The sequence below is a fragment of the Symphalangus syndactylus genome, chromosome 13 (genome assembly GCF_028878055.3).
Source record: "Symphalangus syndactylus isolate Jambi chromosome 13, NHGRI_mSymSyn1-v2.1_pri, whole genome shotgun sequence".
In the NCBI taxonomy this organism is placed as follows: domain Eukaryota; kingdom Metazoa; phylum Chordata; class Mammalia; order Primates; family Hylobatidae; genus Symphalangus; species Symphalangus syndactylus.
This window is the reverse complement of record NC_072435.2, coordinates 64976717-64997464: the sequence shown is the minus strand read 5'-3', so window position 1 is coordinate 64997464 and position 20748 is coordinate 64976717. Positions and strand designations below refer to the sequence as shown.

Sequence of the window (20748 nt, the reverse complement as noted above, 5' to 3'; positions counted from 1 at the left end):
TGGCATTTTCACTAAACAAAATTAAATGGGTAAATTAAATCCCAAGCAACTGGGATTACAGGTGCCCACCACTATGCCCAGCTAATTTTTGTATTTTTAGTAGAGACGGGGTTTCACCATGTTGCCCAGGCTGGTCTTGAACTCGACTTCAAGTGATCCACCCGCCTTGGCCTCCCAATATTAGGATTACAGGCATGAGCCACCGCACCCGGCCATGATTGAGTGTTCTTACAGCCCAGCAACAAAACCAAAAGACTAATATATGGTGTGTTTATCACATTTGACTTGGACTTATATTAATCAAGATAATTATTTCAAAAATGTAGATGGCCAATCATTAATTAAGCTGGAAAATGCCATATTGAAAATAATCATTAATTTCCATTAAGTAGAGTTCAAACAGAATACACACATGTAAGACATAAGAACCAAGTAATTGTTCAAATTTTTATTTTAATGCACAGTATGAGAAATGAACTTTTTTAAATCAACTGATTTGTATGGAAAATGACACGGCAAATAAATTAGACCTATGTTAAAGAAAAGGTCAGCTAAATATCCAAACTTAAGGATATAATGGGCACCGATAAACAGATTCCACAGTCTTCTTTAATAGACTATCTTTCAAACACAACTTTGCTAGAAACTGGTCCAAAGATCAAGAGCACGTGGGAATGCTTAACAGGGGTGGTGATCAGGGACACGTTTCCTATGAGAGTAAGAAAAAAGTCAATAGTGAAAAATGAAGAGCATGATTTTATCCAAAGTATTATACTAAATACAAACACAACTAGAATCCTGTATTAAAACTGTTATAACTCTGCAATGGTTTGCATGTGTGTCCCCTATAACACTCACATTGAAACTGAATCCCCAATGTGGCAGTACTGGAAGTTGGGCTTTTAAGAGGTGACCAAGTTATGTCATGGGCTAATGGGTTATATAGGATGGGACTGCTGGCTTCAGGTGAGGAGCAAGACAGACCTGAGCTAGCCACTCAGCCCCCTCTCCGTGTGATGCCCTGAACCACATCAGGACTGTTCTGCCTTGGGACTCTGCAGACACCTCCATCAACAAGGAGGACCTTCTATTCTCATCTTTTATTCTTTGGTGACCATACAATAAGGGGGCATAGAACAATCTTTTGGAAAGATGGGATAAGGGTACTAGTAAATTTGTACTTAATGCTTGTTCAAGGATCTAAAGCTTGAGAAACACTGCTTTTAGAGGCAAACACAACAGTTCAGAGAAGCTGAAGAAGCTTAAGAACAGATCGAAGAGGACAGCACTATACAGGGATCATATAAAGAGATAAACTTTTCACCCTTAGTAGCTTATAGGGGGACTAGGATGCTAACCATTGTCAAGAGTTATGAAGCAGCTGTCACAGGGCACTGATCTGAAAAAAAAGTCCTCTGGAGATTAATAAGGAATATGAAAAAGAAGCCCATGGTCTGGTAGGTTTGGAAGGCTGGGTTAAACAAAATTCAGTTTCTTTACTGCAAATTACTCAGAATTTGCTAATAAAAGATACCTGATCTCTAAAACAGTATCAGACCAAACAAGGTATTACACATTTTTTAAGTGTATTTCAATTGTGGGTGAGGGCACTGACTTATTGTGAAGATTTCTGGGAGTAGGTGTGGCTATATGACCTTGCCCTAGAACACTTGAGTTACAGAACTCAGTTTCCTTTTGCTATCATTGTTTAAAGACAATAGAAAGCATCACAGCATCTACTGTCCTCAGTACTTGACCTTTCCAAGCATGGCTCTTTCTGTGCCTTTTCAATCCTGAGAGCTACCTCAGCTGCCCATCCCTCTTTCCCCTTAAGTTCTTCTGGCTTAAGTGTTAAGAGTTGTGATATTTTAAATAACTTACATAATACTTTTATCCAGGCAAAACTGTCTCTGCTTTTCATTAACTCTAATTATAAATACAGCTCCCTATTTTGTTTTGCTGTTAGTAATTTTTTCTGAGAAAAGTGTTAGGGTACCTGGGTGCCGCTTTGATGATGTTGTCCACACGTAGAATCACCTCTGCTGCTTCAGCTGCACTCAGAAGAACCTGTCGCTTCACTTGAAAACTTTCTGTTATACCCAGGATAGCCATATCTCCAATGGTGCCTTCCCTCATATCTGCAAAGAAAAACATGTTTACTAAAAAGAAGTTTTAACTAAAGTATCAAAACATCTCTAATGATTTATAATAAAAATTAATCCTGTTATTAATAAAATTAGGGCACCCAACTACTTTACTCAGTAGATGGATAAGCCTACAAATGAGCTCAAAGAAAGCCTTTAAAAAAATTAAAAGGGGCCAGGTGTGGCGGCTCACATCTGTACTCCCAGCACTTTGGGAGGCTGAGGCAAGTAGATCACCTGAGGTCAGGAGTTGGAGACCAGCCTGGCAAACATGGTGAAACCTCGTCTACTAAAAATACAAAAAATTAGCCGGGCATGGTGGTGGGCACCTGTAATCCAGGCTACTCAAGAGGCTGAGGCAGGAGAATCACTTGAACCCAGGAGGCGGAGGTGGCAGTGAGCTGAGATCATGCCACTGCAATCCAGCCTGAGCAACAAGAGCGAAATTCTATCTAAAAAAATAAATAAATAAAATAAAAGGGGCCAGGATCAGTGGCTCACACCTATAATCCTAGCACTTTGGGAGGCTGAGGCAGGAGGACTGCTTGAGGCCAGCCTGAACAACATAGTGAGACTGCCCCACCATCTCTAAGAAAATAAAAATAATTTAGTCAGGCATTGTGGCATGTGCCTTTAGCCCTAACTACTTGGAAGGCTGAGGAAGGAGAACTGCTTGAGCCAGGGGTTCAAGGCTTCAGTGAATTATAATGGTGCCACTGCACTCCAGCCTGGGGAACAGAGCAAGACCATTGTGTCAGTAATAATAATAATAATAATAATAATAACAATGTCAACTACTGATCACCCATATTAATAGAAGACAACAATGTCAAATAACGAAAAACAAATGGAAGAAAATTCGTTAAGTTACCTACCCAACTTCTCTTCTTGTGAGAATCCTGCTTCATTTTCTCATAGATTAACTGGTGCTCCCTCTCGTTCAATGACAGGATTATCTACCTTCTTAAGACTACTCTATAATGTCCAGCACAGCTTGTCAGAAAGTTTTTCAATATGAATTAAATTTGCCTCATTGGCCACTTTTATCTACGGACTGGAGATCTGTGATCTGTACTCAAGATTATCTTGCAGTAAGTTTACTATGAAATTAGAAGTTTATACTGATTGTATAAGCAACATAATAGTTTATGTTATTTTTCAGAATGTAAGTATTGTTTATATTTAAATCCTATAGTCATTATATACCAAATAGTTACAAATCTTCTAACCAGTTTTATATGTCTTATGGAAAAACAAAGTTTTGGAAATGCTGAGCATATAAAGTCACACACATTTTCCCAGCACATGTAATGATTATGAGGACAAAGACCAAAAGAGTCTTTTATATTGTTATTTTAACTCTTTATGTTCCAAAAGAAAAAAAAAAGCTTGGTGAAAAGAGTTACTTTTAACAACGGCCACAAAGTTCCCCTTGATTGCTTACCCAATCCAGCAGTGGTATTGCCTTCACTGTGAGCAGCCCTGAGCTGTGCCACCAGGTCTGCACTGTCGTAGCCTGCATTGTCAGCTATGATGGTTGGCAACTATGAAATGAAGAAAACAAGTAACTACTCACTCTACTGTAAGAACCACTGATTTACTCCTAACTAGGATAGTTTTTTAAAATTATACATTTAGAAACAATGTAAAATCCGCTTCAATTATGCTCACGAAGAGGAGAAACTCCAGAATCAAATTTAAAAGCAGTATTAACGAGTTCATTTTCTACTCATTTTAAAACTATCAATAACCACATAACTTAAGTTCAGATCTCTCATTTTGATTAACTTACCATTCTCAGTGCTTTAGCATAGGACTCCATTGCAACAGCTTCTTTGCCTGGTGTTCTATTGGCAAGCTGTGTCACAGCATGAGCCATCAACATCTCAGAACAGCCTACAGATTAAAATTCCAATAAAATATTGCAATACTTAGTTGTCTCCAAAATACTGAATTACTGACTTTAAGATATGCCAAGCATTTTTAAATTTAGTGCAAAGGCAATATAAAGTTTCTATAAGAACCATTAAAACCACCTATGATTTATATTGTACTTTAAGAAATTAAAAATATATTCAACATTTTCTAAATGCTTACCTCCTCCATAAACTGTTCTAGAGTCCTTTACAGTTTGCGCAAGAACACAAAGAGCGTCATGCAATGATCTTTCTGCTTCATCTAAAATTTGTTGAGTGGCACCACGCAAAACAATGGTACAAGCCTCACCTAAAATTAAAACACACAGTGACCACTTAGGGATAAAAAGTTTGCCTTCTATTATTTATGCAGGTGTTGGTTATATTACTGGGTTCTGAAAGCTGAACTGTCTTCCTGTATTATACATTCTCCAACAATCAAGGCCCATAATGGTTCTAAGTTATCAAGGAAAAAAACTATGTTGAACATGCACTGTTCACAAAGACATGGTAAATATGAGGTTGACTTCAAGAGACTGAAACAAAATATACATCATGCTTCTGAAGAGTTAAGACTTGTAAGATAATGCTATTCTAGTAACTACAATAACCTTTACTTCAACAGAGGCTAGCAAGAATTTAGACACCCTAACCAGGATCTACATAATCACTCACCAAGGGCAACCCCAGAAAAGTGAATGAGTTTGTCTTCTCCAATCATGACTTCCTCGATAAGTTTGCAACTTCCAAGCTTCACCAGTTCTGGGTGATCAAAGGTAGAGGCAATTTCACCACCTATAAACATAAACATTTATTAGTTAAATGCACAGCAGGCTTAAAATTCCTGCTTTCTAATAAGCAGTAATGGATAATGATAGGTAATGTGTTTAACATTTTAAAAATTGATTGCTTATTATATCCAGGCACTCTTTTTAAATACTTCATATCGACTAACTATTTAATCTTTAAAACAATCCTCTTGGATAGAATCCATTATTATCCCATTTTACACACGATAAAAATGAGGCCAAGAGGTTTACTTTCCTATCCAAAGTTACCTAACTAGGATGAATATAAAAAGCTGGGGTTCAAACCCAAGCAGTCTGGCTTCAGATCTATAAGCACACTCCCAAAGGTTAAACTGAGTCTTAAAAGCAGTTACTTGAGTTTAAATTCAGATTCTCTTCTGAATCCAATCTATAAGACAAAGCCCTCATGACACAATTCCCTGCACAAGACATGAAAATATTTGTCCTATAAGTCAACCACTATACACTTCATGAACTGCTTAATTAGCACCTGATATCTCTAATTATCACAAATGAAATGTCGTAAGGCCTAAAAAAACAAGAAATGCATACTAAGAATTTCCCAGACCAAATTTAATAAGAACAAATTAATTTTAGTCCTTATGTCTCATTTCTATTCCTATTTTCCCTCCATCTTCCATGCTGTAAACTGAACAGGTCAGCCACTTCATTCCCTATTTCCTAACTAAGCAAAAGTCAGGTTTCCATTTCAAAATCCTTTTCTCTAGCTGACTACTCTTTTCATAATGTGAATGCATATATTATCAATCAACCCTTCTTTTCCTATGCCTTACTGATAAATCTGTCAATGCTCTATTATTTATTTTACAATAAATTCATACAGACTCTGGTCTTCGAAACTACTAATTTATACTCATAATTTGTATAAAGTTCTTTTTACTTTTGGCTGGGAAAATTCTGAGACTGCTTTGTGTTCTAGATGTGAGACACAACAGATACTTGGGACGTCATATCCAAAAATAAGACTAACTTGGCTTATGAAACTTTTCACTTCATCCTTCTACATATGAGACTTTCTTTCTTTTTAAAGAGAGAGTGTCTTGCTACCTTGCCTAGACTGGAGCGCAATGACTATTCACCAGGCACCATCATAGCACAACCTTCTGGGCACAAGCAATCTTTCTGCCTCAGCCTCTTGAATAAATCAAACTACTGGCACATGCCACCTGCCCAGTGCAAGACATTTATTTAATGACACTTGCAAGAACCAATGTCATCATACACCTTTGACAACCACTGAGCTTTTAAGGATGGGAGCCACCATGTGGTCACCTTCATAGACATACAGTTGGTGTACTTAATAAACATTCTGCTGGGTATATGTTACGATATGTTTATCCCATCAATATATTATTACCATTTGCTTCTTACATCTTTTTTTTTTTTTTTTTTTTTTTGAGACGGAGTCTCGCTCTGTCACCCAGGCTGGAGTGCAGTGGTGCCAATCTCAGCTCACTGCAACCTCCACCTCCCGGGTTCAAGTGATTCTCCTGCCTCAGCCTCCCGAGTAGCTGGGACTACAGGCGTCCACCACCAAGCCTGGCTAATTTTTGTACTTTTAGTAGAGACAGGGTTTCACCATATTGACCAGGCTGGTCTCAAACTCCAGACCTTGTGATCTGCCCACTTAGGCCTCCTAAAGTGCTGGGATTACAGGCGTGAGCCACCGCACTCAGCCTCTTACATCTTTATTTTGTGGAACTAAAGAATGAATTACATAAACATGAGCATCTTAAATTTTGTTTGTCACCTTAAAGCATCAAGTACGCAATGGCTCCTAAAGAACTTTAAAGCAGGTAAACCCACTTCAAGTAATTAAAGGAAAATGTCTCTTGGTTAGAGGAAGACTATGCTTCTCAAATGATTAAAAAAAACGTCTTGAGAGAGCATTCTGGGATGAGACCAAGTCCACTCTCCAAAGGTTAGTACACTATAATTTCTTCTAATATTCATGGCAGTTCCAAACAGTGTGACAGCCCTACTGACTTTACAACTCATAACCCAGGTCTCCTTAATTCTCATTCCCAAACCAACTTTCCAACCTATTCATTCATTTTCAAGGACCTAAAATCTAGAAAAATGTTAAACTTAGTTTTCCAGGGCTTAGAGTGTACTATGAAAACCATTAACAAAACTATACTTATATCCCTAAATCTGTAAAAACTTAATAAACAATAATTTTTAAACCATTACCACAATAAAGAGCAAACAAGCTACACATTTTTTTTTTTTTTTTTTTTTTTTTGTTAAAGACAGCGTCTTGCTCTGTCACTTAGGATGGAGTGCAGTGACGTGATCACAGCTCACTGCAGCCTTGAACTCCTGGGCTGAAGAGATCTCCTGCCTCAATCTCCCAAGTAGCTAGGACTACAGGCATGTGCCACCACGCCTGGCTAATTTTTTGTAGAGAGAGTCTTACTGTATTGCCCAGGCTGGTCTTGAACTCCTGGCTTCAAGCAATCTTCCTGCCTTGGCCTCTCAAAGCACTGGGATTACAAGCATGAGCCACCGCAACCAGCCTGAACTCTTATGTCACTGTGATGTAGACAAACATGTCTAATTTATAAACACAATTTCTATTTGACACAACTGGAATTGTATCACTCATACTTCTATTAAAGGGTATTGAGGTATACTAATTTTCATTATACAATGTTGATTGTTTCACGTATGCTAACATTTATTACTTTCAGAAATTTTTAAAAATTAACAAAAGCGATTTTTCAGTACTTGAACCACTCTCCAGCATACAGTAAGTGTTCCATAAAGGTTACTATTGTAACTGTACTCCTACAAAGGACACAAAGCATTCAACTACTTACTAAGCAATAAAAACAAATGAACAAACTAGATAAATGTAAGTAGACAAGACTTTTTAGAGCTCTAGTTTGTTCAGATTTTAACAATGGTCTTACAGGTTTGTGAGAAAAAATATATATATATATCTTTTTTTTTTTTTTTTGAGACAGGGTCTCACTATGTCGCCAAGGCTGGAGTGCAGTAGCACCATCTCCACTGACTGCAACCTCTGCCTCCCGGGCTCGAGTGATTCTCATCCCTCAGCCTCCCAAGTGGCTAGGATCACAGGCGCTTGCCACCACACCTGGCCAATTTTTTTTTTTTTATAGGCATGTGGTTTCGCCATGTTGCCCAGGTTGGTCTGAAACTCCTGAGCTCAAGCAATCTGGCTGCCTTGGCCTCTCAAAGTGCTGGGATTACAGGCACGAGCCACTGCACCTGGCCAAAAATCTACCTTTAAAACAGTGACACAATGAAAGAAATCTATACCTACAGCAAATGTGGTATATAATTTGGTATCGTAAATGTAATGTATCTATGTATCTAAATTAAAGGTATCCAAGAGTATAGATTTCAGAATAACTGTTGAAATTCTAAACTCCTTAAAGGTAGTTGCATATAATAACAAATAACAAATCCAAGACTGACTACTGTGTTTATTAGAAAACAATACCTTTTTTCCATACCTGTGACAAGAGCTAGGCGTTCCACACCTGCAAAATCTGCATGCTCAATAGCCATGACACCAGCAGCACCAAAGAGCTGTTCAGGATAATTATAAATTAATTGCCTGTAAATAAAATACATGAAAACATTATGCTCAAAACTGTTACAAGATAAACTACATTAGACTAAAAAACATGTAAACATTTTTACCACAAGTAAAAGAAATGCAAATTAGAACAAGATTGCATTTCTTACCTGTATAATTAGAGTTTATCAACTATAGTACTAATGCAGCCATTACTAGTATTGAAAACAAGTGTTCTTTATTATAGTAACTGTATAAATCAATCCCGTAATTCTGGGCACTGTAAGTGTGCATAAATCACAATTTACTGATTACGAAAATCCATAATTTAAGTGAAGTTATGTAAGACAGTTCCTAAGTAAAAAAATCATTAATTCTATATAAGTAAATACGAAGTATTCCTTAAACTTTCATGGAAAAAAATCCTTTCTTACAAGCAAACACAGACCTGTTAATAAAGCAATTTATTCCATGCTTAAGAATACGTTCAACTTTCTCCTTCATTTTTTCCTTTTCCGCATGTTCTATTTCTGCAACCTTTGCTGTAGAGTCAACTCTTACCCGGGAACCAAATATCTAAGACAAACAAAGCATAAGGAGAGCATCAGTTTAATTACTTTTTTTTGAGATTGAGTCTCATCTGTCGCCCAGGCTAGAGTGCGGTGGGGCAATCTTGGCTCACTGCAACCTCCACCCACTGGGTTCAAGTGATTCTCCTGCCTCAGCCGTGCACCACCACGCCCAGCTAATTTTTGTATTTTTAGTAAAGGGGTTTCACCATCTCATATTGGTCAGTCTGGCCTTGAACTCCTGACCTTGTGATCCGCCCGCCTGGCCTCCCAAAGTACTGGGATTACAGGTGTGAACCACCATGCCAGGCCTCATTACTCTTTTTAAAGAGTCCCATAGCATATTTCAACATTTTTACCAACGTATATATCTAAAAGTATATACATGTGTATATACACAACAGATTCATACCTATTCCAAGCTTTTTAGTGCAATTGATTCCTGAGTTTATAGAAGCCAGCTTTTTTTTTTTTTTTTTTGAGACTTTCGAGACGGAGTTTCACTCTTGTTGCCCAGGCTTGAGTGCAGTGGCGCGATCTCGGCTCACTGCAACCTCCGCCTCCTGGGTTCAAGTGATTCTCCTACCTCAGCCTCCCGAATAGCTGGGATTACAGGCATGGGCCACTACGCCCAGCTAATTTTGTATTTTTTTTTTTTTTTAGTAGAGACAGGGTTTCTCCATGTTGGTCAGGCTGGTCTCAAACTTCTGATCTCAGATGACCCACCGCCTCGGCCTCCCAAATTGCTAGGATTACAGGCGTGAGCCACTCTGCCTGGCCAGTAATTTTAATTTTTAAAAAGTAGAGTTACATACCTTTATTTTGTCTGTATCCATACCAGTATTTGCAATAAGAATTTTAGCATTTTCAATTCGTTTTGGTTGATTTACTCCAATTTTTTTATCCAACAGAAAGCCTACAATAAATATGAGAACAGTATATTTAATACTTCAAAGCAGCCTTAGTAAATCTTATAAAGCTGTCTGCTTTATCATATCACTATTTCAAAGAAGCTATTTAAGTCCAATTTACCAAGCTCTTAGAAGGCATAAAAGCAAGCTTGTCCAACCTGCCTTATTCTGTTGTTTTGCTTTTAGGCTTTTAGCGCCTGAAAGCCATGGATTTTAGTTTCTGTCTCTAGTGATAAGCAGAAAAGAGGGATGAGGAAGGGGCTTTACTGGCCCGACCAGAAACAGAAACTAGGAACCCGTGACTGTATTCTCTTCCTTGGACACTTCTGGTATAAAGCATCCCACTAGAAGAGTTATTACAAAATCAATTTAATGGGTTACTTACAAAATAATATATGAAACAGAAAATATGAGAGCACAGTACAGACAATAAAATTAAACATTATTTTGAAACTTTTGTTTCAGATATATACTACACCCACATCTGTATGGGTTGCAACATAAAGACAATAGGTTAAGTCCATTTTTATTAGCTTAAAATCACAAGAGAAAAACTGAAGATTCAGGTATTGAGGCTGGTGGTAAAAATGGAAAAACCATGGACACTGTGGAGTCAGATAAACCTGACCCCAATCATGCCCCTGCTGCTGGCTATATAACCTTGGACAAATTATCCAACCAGAGATGCTAATTTGTAAAACAGGAATGTTACCAGCAGCAAGAGGTGCTAGTTACCAGCCTAGTCCTGCTGCTTTGGAACCATCATACAAACCCAGTACCACCTACCTTTCTAGGCCTTTCTTGGTTACATTAGAAACTTTTCCCTTATGAAGCCACCATTACCTTGGGTTTTCTACTCTATTCAAGTGAACCTAATCCTCACTCACCAGGTCACGATGACTAAATGACTAAAGTTCCTATTACAATTCCTAAAACAGAGCAGACATTCAAGAATGGTGCTGCTTGTGCTACTTTTAATGCTCCTTCCCTACCACCAGCCCCTATTAGAAATGCTACACAGCGGCCAGGCGTGGTGGCTCACACCTGTCATCCCAGCACTTTGGGAGGCTGAGGCAGGTGGATCACCTTAGGTCAGGAGTTCAAGACCAGCCTGGTCAACATGGCGATACCCCGGCTCTACTAAAAATACAAAAAAGTTAGCCAGGCATGGTGGCACACGCCTGTAATCCCAGCTACTCAGGAGGCTGAGGCAGGAGAATCGCTTGAACTCAGGAGGCAGAGGTTGCAGTGAGGCGAGATCATTCTGCTGCACTCCAGCCTGGGTGACACAGCCAGACTCCGTCTCAAAAAAAAAAAAAAGAAAAGAAATGCTACACAGCTCTTGTATATAAATTTAACCAAGAGTATTTTCAGAATTATGACTCTCTCTTAAAATAAATCAAGACCTATGACACAGAACAAAACCAGGACTGCAAACCAATGGTAAACACAGAAGTTGTAAAGCACCATCTAATTCTTTTTTTTCCTTCTCTATATGAGAACGCCTATATTTTTTGACAGGCCATTTTGTGAAGTAAATACAACGTGAAGATGATCTGGAAAACTTCACTCTAAACAAAAATGTACTACTAAGAAAGCAGTACTTGTTATGTCTCATTTATCACTCTTTAAGAACTAGACCCTCTTGCCCTATAGACATACATAATTATTTGTTAAAGAAATTTTTTTAAATTCTTTTCTAAAAAAAACTAGTCATCCCCCAGTATACGAAGGGGACTGGTTCCAAGATGCCCACATACACCAAAATCCACACATACTTAAGTTCCAGGCTGAATGGAACCAGTAGATTTGAAAAGTTGGCCCACTATATACATGGGTTTCAAATCCTGCAAATACTGCATTTCCCATCCACGTCCAGTTGCACATGTGCAAACCACGGACACAAAGGGCTGACTATATTTATTGAAAAAATCTGCACTGTGAACCTACATAGTTCAAACCCATGTTGTTCAATGGTCAACTGTACATCCTCAACAACCAGCTAACACAATGATTTGACTGACCCAGACCCTTCCTGGAGAATATATATAATCCTGGTAAAAGTACCATTCGAGAATAGATGATTTCTAGTAAAAGAAAACTACATTTCCTCTTTTATCAGAGACTGCAAACAACTTCATGGTAGTTATGTAAACTCTAGAGATCATCAACAATGCTGGAATAGCAAGGGAAGAGGAGTACACTGTCAATAAAATGACAAAAATGGTTGCACATATGATATGTCCTTAAATTCAAGTTCACTGGCTTTATAAAGGGTCACTGGTCCCAAAACAGAATTCACTCAGTATTCAGCCCTCAGCATCAATCAAAGCTTCTTGTATCTGACATTCATACATACCTTCATCTAAATAGGAATCTGCCAAACTTCCTCCTAGCTTCTTGATAATATGAATTGCCTCCAGGTTGCCAGAGCCTTTCAGTCTGAGAACTGCTTCTACAGCTAACTTTGTAAAGTGGTCTTTGTGATGAGTAAGAAGTTTTGAGGATAATGTTGTGCCCGCAATATTCATTAAATCTTGACGGAATTTAACTTCATCGGAACTAAATAAAACCAACCAAATAAACATATTAACCCTACTTTACAAAATTTATCTAGATATTCATGTCAATAGATAATTTTACCCTAACTGGTCAAGTTTGTAAGCTATATGAAAAAAATTAAACCTCAGCAGTAATCAAGAAACACAAATTAATTTTCCCCACGAAACTGGCAAAATGCCAAAAAAAAAAGGTGTACGACACACAAGCATGCAAAAATCTAATGTTGGCAAGAATGTCAGAAATGGCCGGGCACAGTGGCTCACGCCTGTAATCCTAGCACTTTGGGAGACTGAGGAGGGTGGATCACTTGAGGTCAGTTCAAGATCAGTCTGACCAACATGGTGAAACCCCATCTACACTAAAAATACAAAATTAGCTGCGTATGATGGCACATGCCTGTAGTCCCAGCTACTTGGGAGGCTGAGGCAAGAGAATCGCTTGAACCCAGGAGGCAGAGGTTGCAGTCAGCCGAAGTCGTGCCACTGCACTCCATCCTGGGCAACTCTAAGAGCAAGACTCCGTCTCAAAATAAATAAATAAAAGGACGTGAAAAACAAGTATTATCATACAGTTGTGAATGGGCAAATTAATAAAAGTGCCTTAAAACAGTGGTCCCCGACCTTTTTGGCACCAGGGACTCGTTTCATGGGAAGACAATTTTTCCACCTGCTGCTCACCTGCTGTGCAGCCCACGTTTAGGGGTACCTTAAAACACACACACCTACCTTTGGACCCAACAATTATACTTATAGAAACCTTTGGGCTATGTCACAATGTCACAAAGTTATTATAAAGCTAAAAATCGTCAAATACACAAATCTCCCCCTGCAGATAGGTTAATACAGTCATTCTAGCCAAATATTCAAATGTGTAACTCTATTGAAATACTGCATAGAAAATTGACATCCAAAAATGTGCTTAATATTTAACTAGGTTAAAAAGAGGCTAACAAATCCTCTACACAGTATTATACTATTTGCTTTATTTGTATATTTTGATGATATATACAAAAAAGACTAAAAACCCAAACTTTAGTGGCTATCTCTGGAGGCTGATGTAGGTTTGACTGTTGGAGTGGGCTGAGGCAGCAAGATGATCTTTGTGTATGCTTTTCAAGTGTCCTATAGATTTCTTGCATTAGGCATGTTATGAAAGAAACTAAATGTTTAGAACAGTAGTACTTTGGTATACAAACCCATTATCAACTGCAGAACTCAACAGCGCCTCTCTTGCCGCCTTCGTGGCTTCTCTCCAACCCGCTATGATGGTCTGTGGATGAATCTTTTTTGCAATTAAAGATTCTGCTTCCTATTAATAAAGTTATAAAACAAAAGTTAGAAATAGAAAATTATTAAGCACTCCTCAATAGTAAAGACAGAGGAAGTAAGGACTTGATTACCTCTGATACTCAAAAACACAGTAGGAAAAAAGAGTTGCTCAGTTGCTCTTACCCTTAATAATTCTGCTGCTAAAACGGTAACAGAGGTAGTGCCATCACCAACTTCATCATCTTGAACTCTTGACATATCTAGAAAAAGAAATTAGTTATTAACTCAAAATTGCTTCTTTGCTCACTAAATTCTCCAAAAATATTCACTACCAATCTAAACTTACCAAGGTTCCTCATCCAACAAATTATTCGGAATTCTGAGGTCTGAAATGCAACAGTTTTACCACCAATATACGGGCGCTCCTGAAGCTTGTATTTTAACGACGACAATTAAAAACTAGTGGACATCAACTGACAGTACGACTGGTCAACACAGCCTATTTATAAAGTTATTTCAAAAATGTTAACAAACAGTATTATTAAGTTGGTGAAAAAGTATATTCAGACTTACCAACTAAAACTTTAGCTGCTGGATTGTCAACACCAATGTTTTTTAGAATAGTGGCACCATCATTGGTTACCATAAGAGAGGCATCTCGTCCACTACTTAGAAGAATTTTGTCCTAAAGGGAACATAATTGGTTCAAGTTAAGACATAAATACATCTTGAAGAATGCATGGATCAATCAGTATTCTCATACAGTGCTAGTGTATAAACACTCTGGATGGCTATTTTGTGGTATCCATTCATGAAATGTTTTCAATACATACACCACGTAACCAAACCATGGTATCTACCCCTAGAAACACTAGAAGCACAGGTAGACACTAGTTTTTGTTTCAACACTGTAACTGCAAAAACAATGGAAAGAAACTATCAATACAGCCATAATTAAATTATAAAATAATTAAGGTAAAGGATAATATTTGACAGTTAAAGGGGCAGTGTTATCTACTTACACTGAAAGGAATTTAAAAGAGCAAGCTACAAAAATGTATTGATAAATAGTATGTTTTATAAAACAGTATCTGTTACATGAGTATAAAATACATAATAAAGTACACATACTTCTACATAAACAGAATATTAGAAGATGTACATGCAAATGATAACAGTACTTGTCACTGGGGAGGGGCATGAGATTGGGGATGGTGATTCTGGGGACTCTGATTTTTACTAAGGAGAACATACTTGTCTTTTATAATTAAACGTTTTAAAGATTAAAAAGCATTTTAAAATGTTATTATATTTCCACCAAGGGCTCTAAAACAATATTAAAATATAAAACTTTTCTATTTTTCTTACCATGCCTTTGGGTCCCAAGGTGCTCTTTACCAAGTCTCCAATGGCGATGGCACCAATAAAAGAAGTCTGGAGTAAAAACCAAGGAGATTATCAGAATCAACTTTACAGTCTTCAAGTGCAGTTTTACCTTTATTTACTTTTTTTTTTTGAGGCAGAGTCTCGCTCTGTCGCCCAGGCTGGAGTGCAATGGCGTGATCTCAGCTCACTGCAACCTCCGCCTCCTGGGTTCAAGCGATCCTCCTGCCTCAGCCTCCCGAGTAGCTGGGATTACAGGCACCCGTCACCACGCCCGGCTAATTTTTGTATTTTTAGTAGAAACGGGGTTTCGCCATGTTGGCCAGGCTGGCCTCGAACTCCTGACCTCAGTTCATCCGCCTACCTCGGCCTCCCAAAGTACTGGGATTACAAGAGTAAGCCACCGTGCCTGGTCTCCAGTTTTACCTTTAAAACAATGGTTAGAACAAGGCTTACCAGACGAGCTGTCTCTGCTCTCTCTTCATCAGCTCCTGCCTTGAAGATGTTAACAGGTGCAAGGGAAAGGGACGCCTAAAAAGGAAAACCAACAGGTATTCCGTTTAAGTACAACACTCTAACACATATACTGAGGTGCCTTCCACTAGTCTTACAAGTGGATATCTAAGAGAAAACTCATTTACAATAATGTTTTCAATCAAATGAAGCTTCCACCATCGGAGAAGGCATTTAAGTGGGAGAGAGGGACTTGTAGGAGAGCGACATGGCTTTTCGGATTTACAAGGCCCCCAGGAGTATAAACAATACAGCAGCGAGACTGACAGTTACGTACAGCGAGACTAAAGACGATCTTGAACTAAGAATGAGGCAGGGAGGGGTTGCAGGCCATCAAGGGGACGCCTGCCGGGCGGGCGAGGGAACGCGGCCTCCATCTTCCACCCTCGTATGGCTCCGGCCCCGTCGCTCCAGGCTCCGCCCCTAGAGGGAGGGCGGAGCGGCTCCCACACTAGAAATTTCTTCGCTCGGGATGAGGCACGGGCCTGGGCTGCCGGGACTATGCAAAGACCGGGGCTGAAGGAGACGCTGGCTTTGCGGTCCACCCCTCCCCCTCGTGGTGAGCTCCACTGGCTGGCTTGGCGCAGGCCGCACGTCCCACGGCTCGCACCATGTGCGGCGGGCCGGGGAGACAGAAACGGAGCCTACGACCCTAGCAGGACAGAGGAAGCAGTGGGGTGGCAAGAGCACGGCGGGGCAGGGGCAGGGCAAGAGGCAGGGGGGTCAGGCTCACCATGGTTCCGAGGAGTTCCGCACACAAGTGAATCCCCTCACAGCTCGTGGCCAGCCGACAGAAGGAAGCCGGAAGTGACGCCACACGCCCTACTGTGGGGGGCGGGGCCCCGGCCTGTCGTTACTGCCAGCAGGCGTCCGATTTTGATTGGAGCCCCACGGGCCGGAAACGCAGGCTTTCACACTGAAGGGGGCGTGGCCGCCGCTAGAGAACAAAGAGGCGGCTGCCGCGCGGGTTGCCGTAGCAGTGGAGTTCTTGCTCACACTTTTCATTTTTTTAAATTTAATCTTTAAACACTTGTATTAAAGTCACACATGTACACAGTTTAAAATGTAGTATACCAATAATGAAAAACATAATTTCTCTACCTCACCACTTCCTGTCTCCAGGAAAACTGCTTTCAACTTTTTCAGTTTTTTGGAGGGGCTATTCACTATCATATTCCCAGATAATATTATTGCTATGTTAATTTTAAACATTATTTACTGAGTATTACAGAAAAAGACTTCCTTTTCTCTTACTGAATTTTCAAACGTTATTTCTAACTGGACGTTGACTGCCCAGGATAAGGTCTTGTGAACTGACAGAGACATTTATAGTATTTTATCTTTGCCCTATTTACTCATTTACAGGAATTTTTGCATTTCGGTCTTTTTTTTTTCACTCCAATAGTAGAGACGACATATTAGTCTTTGTTTATAATAAGCTGAAATATTTGGGACTGATCTTGATGACTGCCAAAACACTCTTACGTGCAGACATCAAGATCAGTCCCAAATATTTCAGTTTATTATAGACAAACAGTTTTCTACTTTCTCTAAGTTGACGGATGTGTAAAAATTTGTTCTCTAAAAAATTTTGCTGTCATCTACTGATACCCTCTTTTCTCCCTTTGACTAACTGATCACTTAAGCTCCTCGGCAGGGCGCGGTGGCTCACGCCTGTAATCCCAGCACTTTGGGAGGCCAAGGCAGGCGGATCACCTGAGGTCAGGAGTTGGAGACCAGCTTGGCCAACATGGTGAAACCCTGTCTCTACTGAAAATACAAAAATTAGCCGGGCGTGGTGTGCATGCCCGTAATCCCAGCTACTCAGGAGGCTGAGGCAGGAGAATTGCTTGAACCTGGGAGGCAGAGGTTGCAGTGAGCCGAGATCACGCTGCTACACTCCAGCCTGGGCAACAGAGCGAAACGCTGTCTCAAAAAAAAAAGCTCCTGGATTTTTCTTTTTCTGTTTTGTTTTTTTTAGAGATGGGGTCTCCTATGTTGCCCAGGCTGGCCTGGAACTCCTGGGCTCAAGCAATCTTCCTGCCTTGGTCTCCTGAGTAGCTGGGGTCTCCTGGATTTTTGACATTGCTAACATTAACAGGAATTTTCAATTTTTTAGTTGTTTCTACCCTTCAGATTTCCTCTAAGTGGGTTGATTTCCACCAGGGGTTGGCAAGCTGTGAGGAGTCAAACCCAGCCTGCCAATTGTTTTTGTATGGCCTAAGAGCTAAGAATAGTTTTTACATTTTTAAGTGGTTGAAAGAAATAAAAAATTTCCTGACACAAGAAAATATTGTGAAATTAATATTTCAGTGTCCGTAAAGCTTCGTTGGAATCCATGGGCATACCCATACATATTTACTCTGTCACAATACAATAGCAGAGTTATGTGGCAGAGTTGAGTAGTCATGACAGGTTGTATGGGCCCACAAAACCTAAAACATGTATTATCTAATTCTTTACAGAAAAAGTTTCCTGACCCTGGTTTACAGTATTCCTCAGGTCCAACGTGTAAAGGGGAGTTCAGGCTGGACAAATTGTTATTTTAAATCTCCCAAGAGTTTTCTGTTCTTCGTAGGAAAACTTGGTCTTCTTTCAGGAAATGTACTTTGCTAGGCAGATCCCAAATCGCATTCTGGAATGAGAAGATTCACAATAAAAAACTAAGATGCCTGCACAATATTGAAAAAGGTTGTTTTTATTGTGGGCAAAATACATACCTGGAGATATTTATTATGTCCTCTGGTAGGCAAGCCTGAGACTGTGTGTGATGGGGAAACCAATGACTGCTCCCTGCTGGGCTTTGAATGTAACCAGAGGCATGTGAATGGGGAGAAAGAGGCAGGCCCTGCCACCTTGTGGAACTGAGGCTAGAGGCAGCCAGGAAGAGATCCTATGATGCGACCCTTGGAAATGTGTACTTTCTCCATTGCATCTTTTGACCCTTCCTTCTTTCCTACTTCCCCTTCCTTTGATGACACCTCTACACCTAGAGGCTAAACACTCAGCTTTTAGACCCAGACTATATGAGTTTGAATTTCAACCATTTTACATACTAGCTTTGTAGTCTTGGGTGGGTTTCACAGGCTCTTTAAATCAGTTCATTGAAGGCCATTCAGAGCGTGATCAATGTGCTGGCTTACCAAAAACTGTCTCTGTTAGCTGTTTATACTTTTTTGTTGTTGTTGAGATGGAGTTTCACTCTGTCGCTCAGGCTGGAGTGCAGTGGCATGATCTCAGCTCACTGCAACCTCTGCCTCCTGGGTTCAAGCAATTCTCCTGCCTCAGCCTCCCAAATAGCTGGGACTACAGGCATGCACTACCACAGCTGGCTAATTTTTGTATTTTTAGTAGAGACAGGGTTTAACCATGTTGGCCAGGCTGGTCTCGAACTTCTGACCTCAAGCAATCTGCCCACCTCAGCCTCCCAAAGTGCTGGGATTACAGGCATGAGCCACCATGCCTATTTTTTTTTTTTTTTAATTGTGACAGGGTCTTACTCTGTCACCTAGGCGGGAGTGCGGTGGCGTGATCTCCACTCACTGCCACCTCTGCCTCCTGATTTCAAGCGATCCTCCCACCTGTCTCCCGAGTAGCTGGGAATACAGGCATGCGCCACCACACCAGCTGATTTTTTTGTATTTTTGGTGGATGTGGGGTTTTGCCATGTTTCTCAGGCTGGTCTTGAACTCCTGAGTTCATGTGATCTGCCCACCTTGGCCTCCCAAAGTGCTGGAATTACAGGCAGAAGCCACTGCGCCCAGTCTATTTATACATTTTATAGTAATTTGTATTAGATAGGTTACAGGGCCTATGGAGATAGTGAGACCTTGGGAATCCATGTTTCTGTGATTAAACACGTTGTGTGACTTTCTCCTGGTTCATCTTCTGTCCTCTACTCTCTAGTCCCTTGGTCTTGGCTTCTCTTAGTTAACCCTTCCTCCTCCCTCAAAGTCTCTGTGACCCTCTCCTCTCTATGACCCTGTGTCCTCCTCTCTCTTCCCCTTGGTATAATTTGGCTTTCAGTGAGTTGGCTTTTTGTTAACTGGTCAGCTTCCAGTTATATAATTTCTCTGTGCCTCAATTTCCTTTTGTGTAAAATGGAGATAATTATCACAGATTAAATAGCTTAGAACAGTGCCTGTTTAGCTTAGCTATTGTTATCATTAAATTCCAAGTCTTCTAATAGGCTTTATAAATATAGTAGCCGAGGTTGGGTATGCTTGGCATGATATGGAAGTAGGAAAGCACTGTAGCATACCATTATTTGATGGCTAGAGGTGATTTGGGAGCAAGGGTAGATTCATTATCTGGCGTGAAGTAACTGGCAGAAGTGGCAAACCACCACCAGAACAGAGTTATGGGATTTGTCAACATTCCTCAGGAACACTTAGAATACCTGGGGAAGGAAACCAAATAAAGGACCAGGAGTCCAGAGTCACATTGAGTTGGGTCCATCCAGACATCTACTGTTTGGGTAGTAGAGAGAAGGTTAGAAGACTTGATATTTCTCCTGTTGCAGACCGTGATAGTTTGTACACAGGAACCAGTCTGTGGAGCACACTTAGAGGAGCACTTAAAAAAAAAAAAAAAAAAAAAAAAACAGGGTCTCATTATATTGCCCAGGCTGGACCACAGTGGCACAATCACAGTTCATTGCAGCCTCAACTTCCCAGGCTTAATCTATCCTCCTGCCTCAGTCTCTTGAGTAGCTGAGACTACAAGCACACACCACCACGCCAGTTGATTTTTGTATTTTTTCATAGAAACTGGTTTTCACCATGTTGCCCAGACTGGTCTCAAACTTCTGGGCTGAAATGATCCACCCTCCTCAGCCTCCCAAAGTGCTGGGATTATGGGCATAAGCCACCACGCCCAGCCCCCAAATATATTTTAAATCTCAGTGAACTGACACCATCAACCATCTCAGTCACCCAAACCAGACAACTGGGGGTCATCCTTGACCCCTCCATTTCTGTCATTCCCCTTATCAATCAGAGGTGTTAATTCTTCCTCCTTTAGGCCCTCTGTTACATTGGTGGCCCTGAATAAACTACACTTTTGATGTTCATGCTTTTATATGAGCCACTGTAATTCAACAA

General features: G+C 40.1%; 1 protein-coding gene across 2 annotated transcripts; it reads right to left on the bottom strand.

Annotated features, from left to right (window-relative positions):
• Positions 1–433: 433 nt before the first annotated feature.
• On the bottom strand, positions 434–16521 carry CCT2 (chaperonin containing TCP1 subunit 2). Of its 2 annotated transcripts, XM_055237061.2 has the most exons (16): positions 16380–16521; positions 15590–15664; positions 15119–15184; positions 14324–14435; positions 13934–14010; positions 13678–13790; positions 12280–12482; positions 9825–9925; positions 8889–9016; positions 8376–8479; positions 4736–4855; positions 4242–4370; positions 3937–4040; positions 3589–3688; positions 1997–2138; positions 434–709 (listed from the first exon to the last, which is right to left on the bottom strand). In XM_055237061.2, exons 1-16 carry the CDS (start codon positions 16380–16382, stop codon positions 679–681), a joined length of 1608 nt encoding a protein of 535 aa, XP_055093036.1. In that variant the 5' UTR covers positions 16383–16521; the 3' UTR covers positions 434–678. The 2 variants fall into 2 exon arrangements, with proteins under 2 accessions (XP_055093036.1, XP_063471144.1); XM_063615074.1 differs by having other exon boundaries at positions 434–2138; positions 16380–16514.
• Positions 16522–20748: the final 4227 nt, after the last annotated feature.

What these genes read in the sequence shown, in the direction of transcription:
- CCT2 (XM_063615074.1), bottom strand. An exon ending in TGGATACAGACAAAATAAAG is followed by an intron (nt 9,017 to 9,824) that starts GTATGTAACTCT and finishes TGTTTGTCTTAG; the next exon opens with ATATTTGGTTCCCGGGTAAG. An exon ending in TAGAACAGTTTATGGAGGAG is followed by an intron (nt 4,041 to 4,241) that starts GTAAGCATTTAG and finishes TTTAATCTGTAG; the next exon opens with GCTGTTCTGAGATGTTGATG.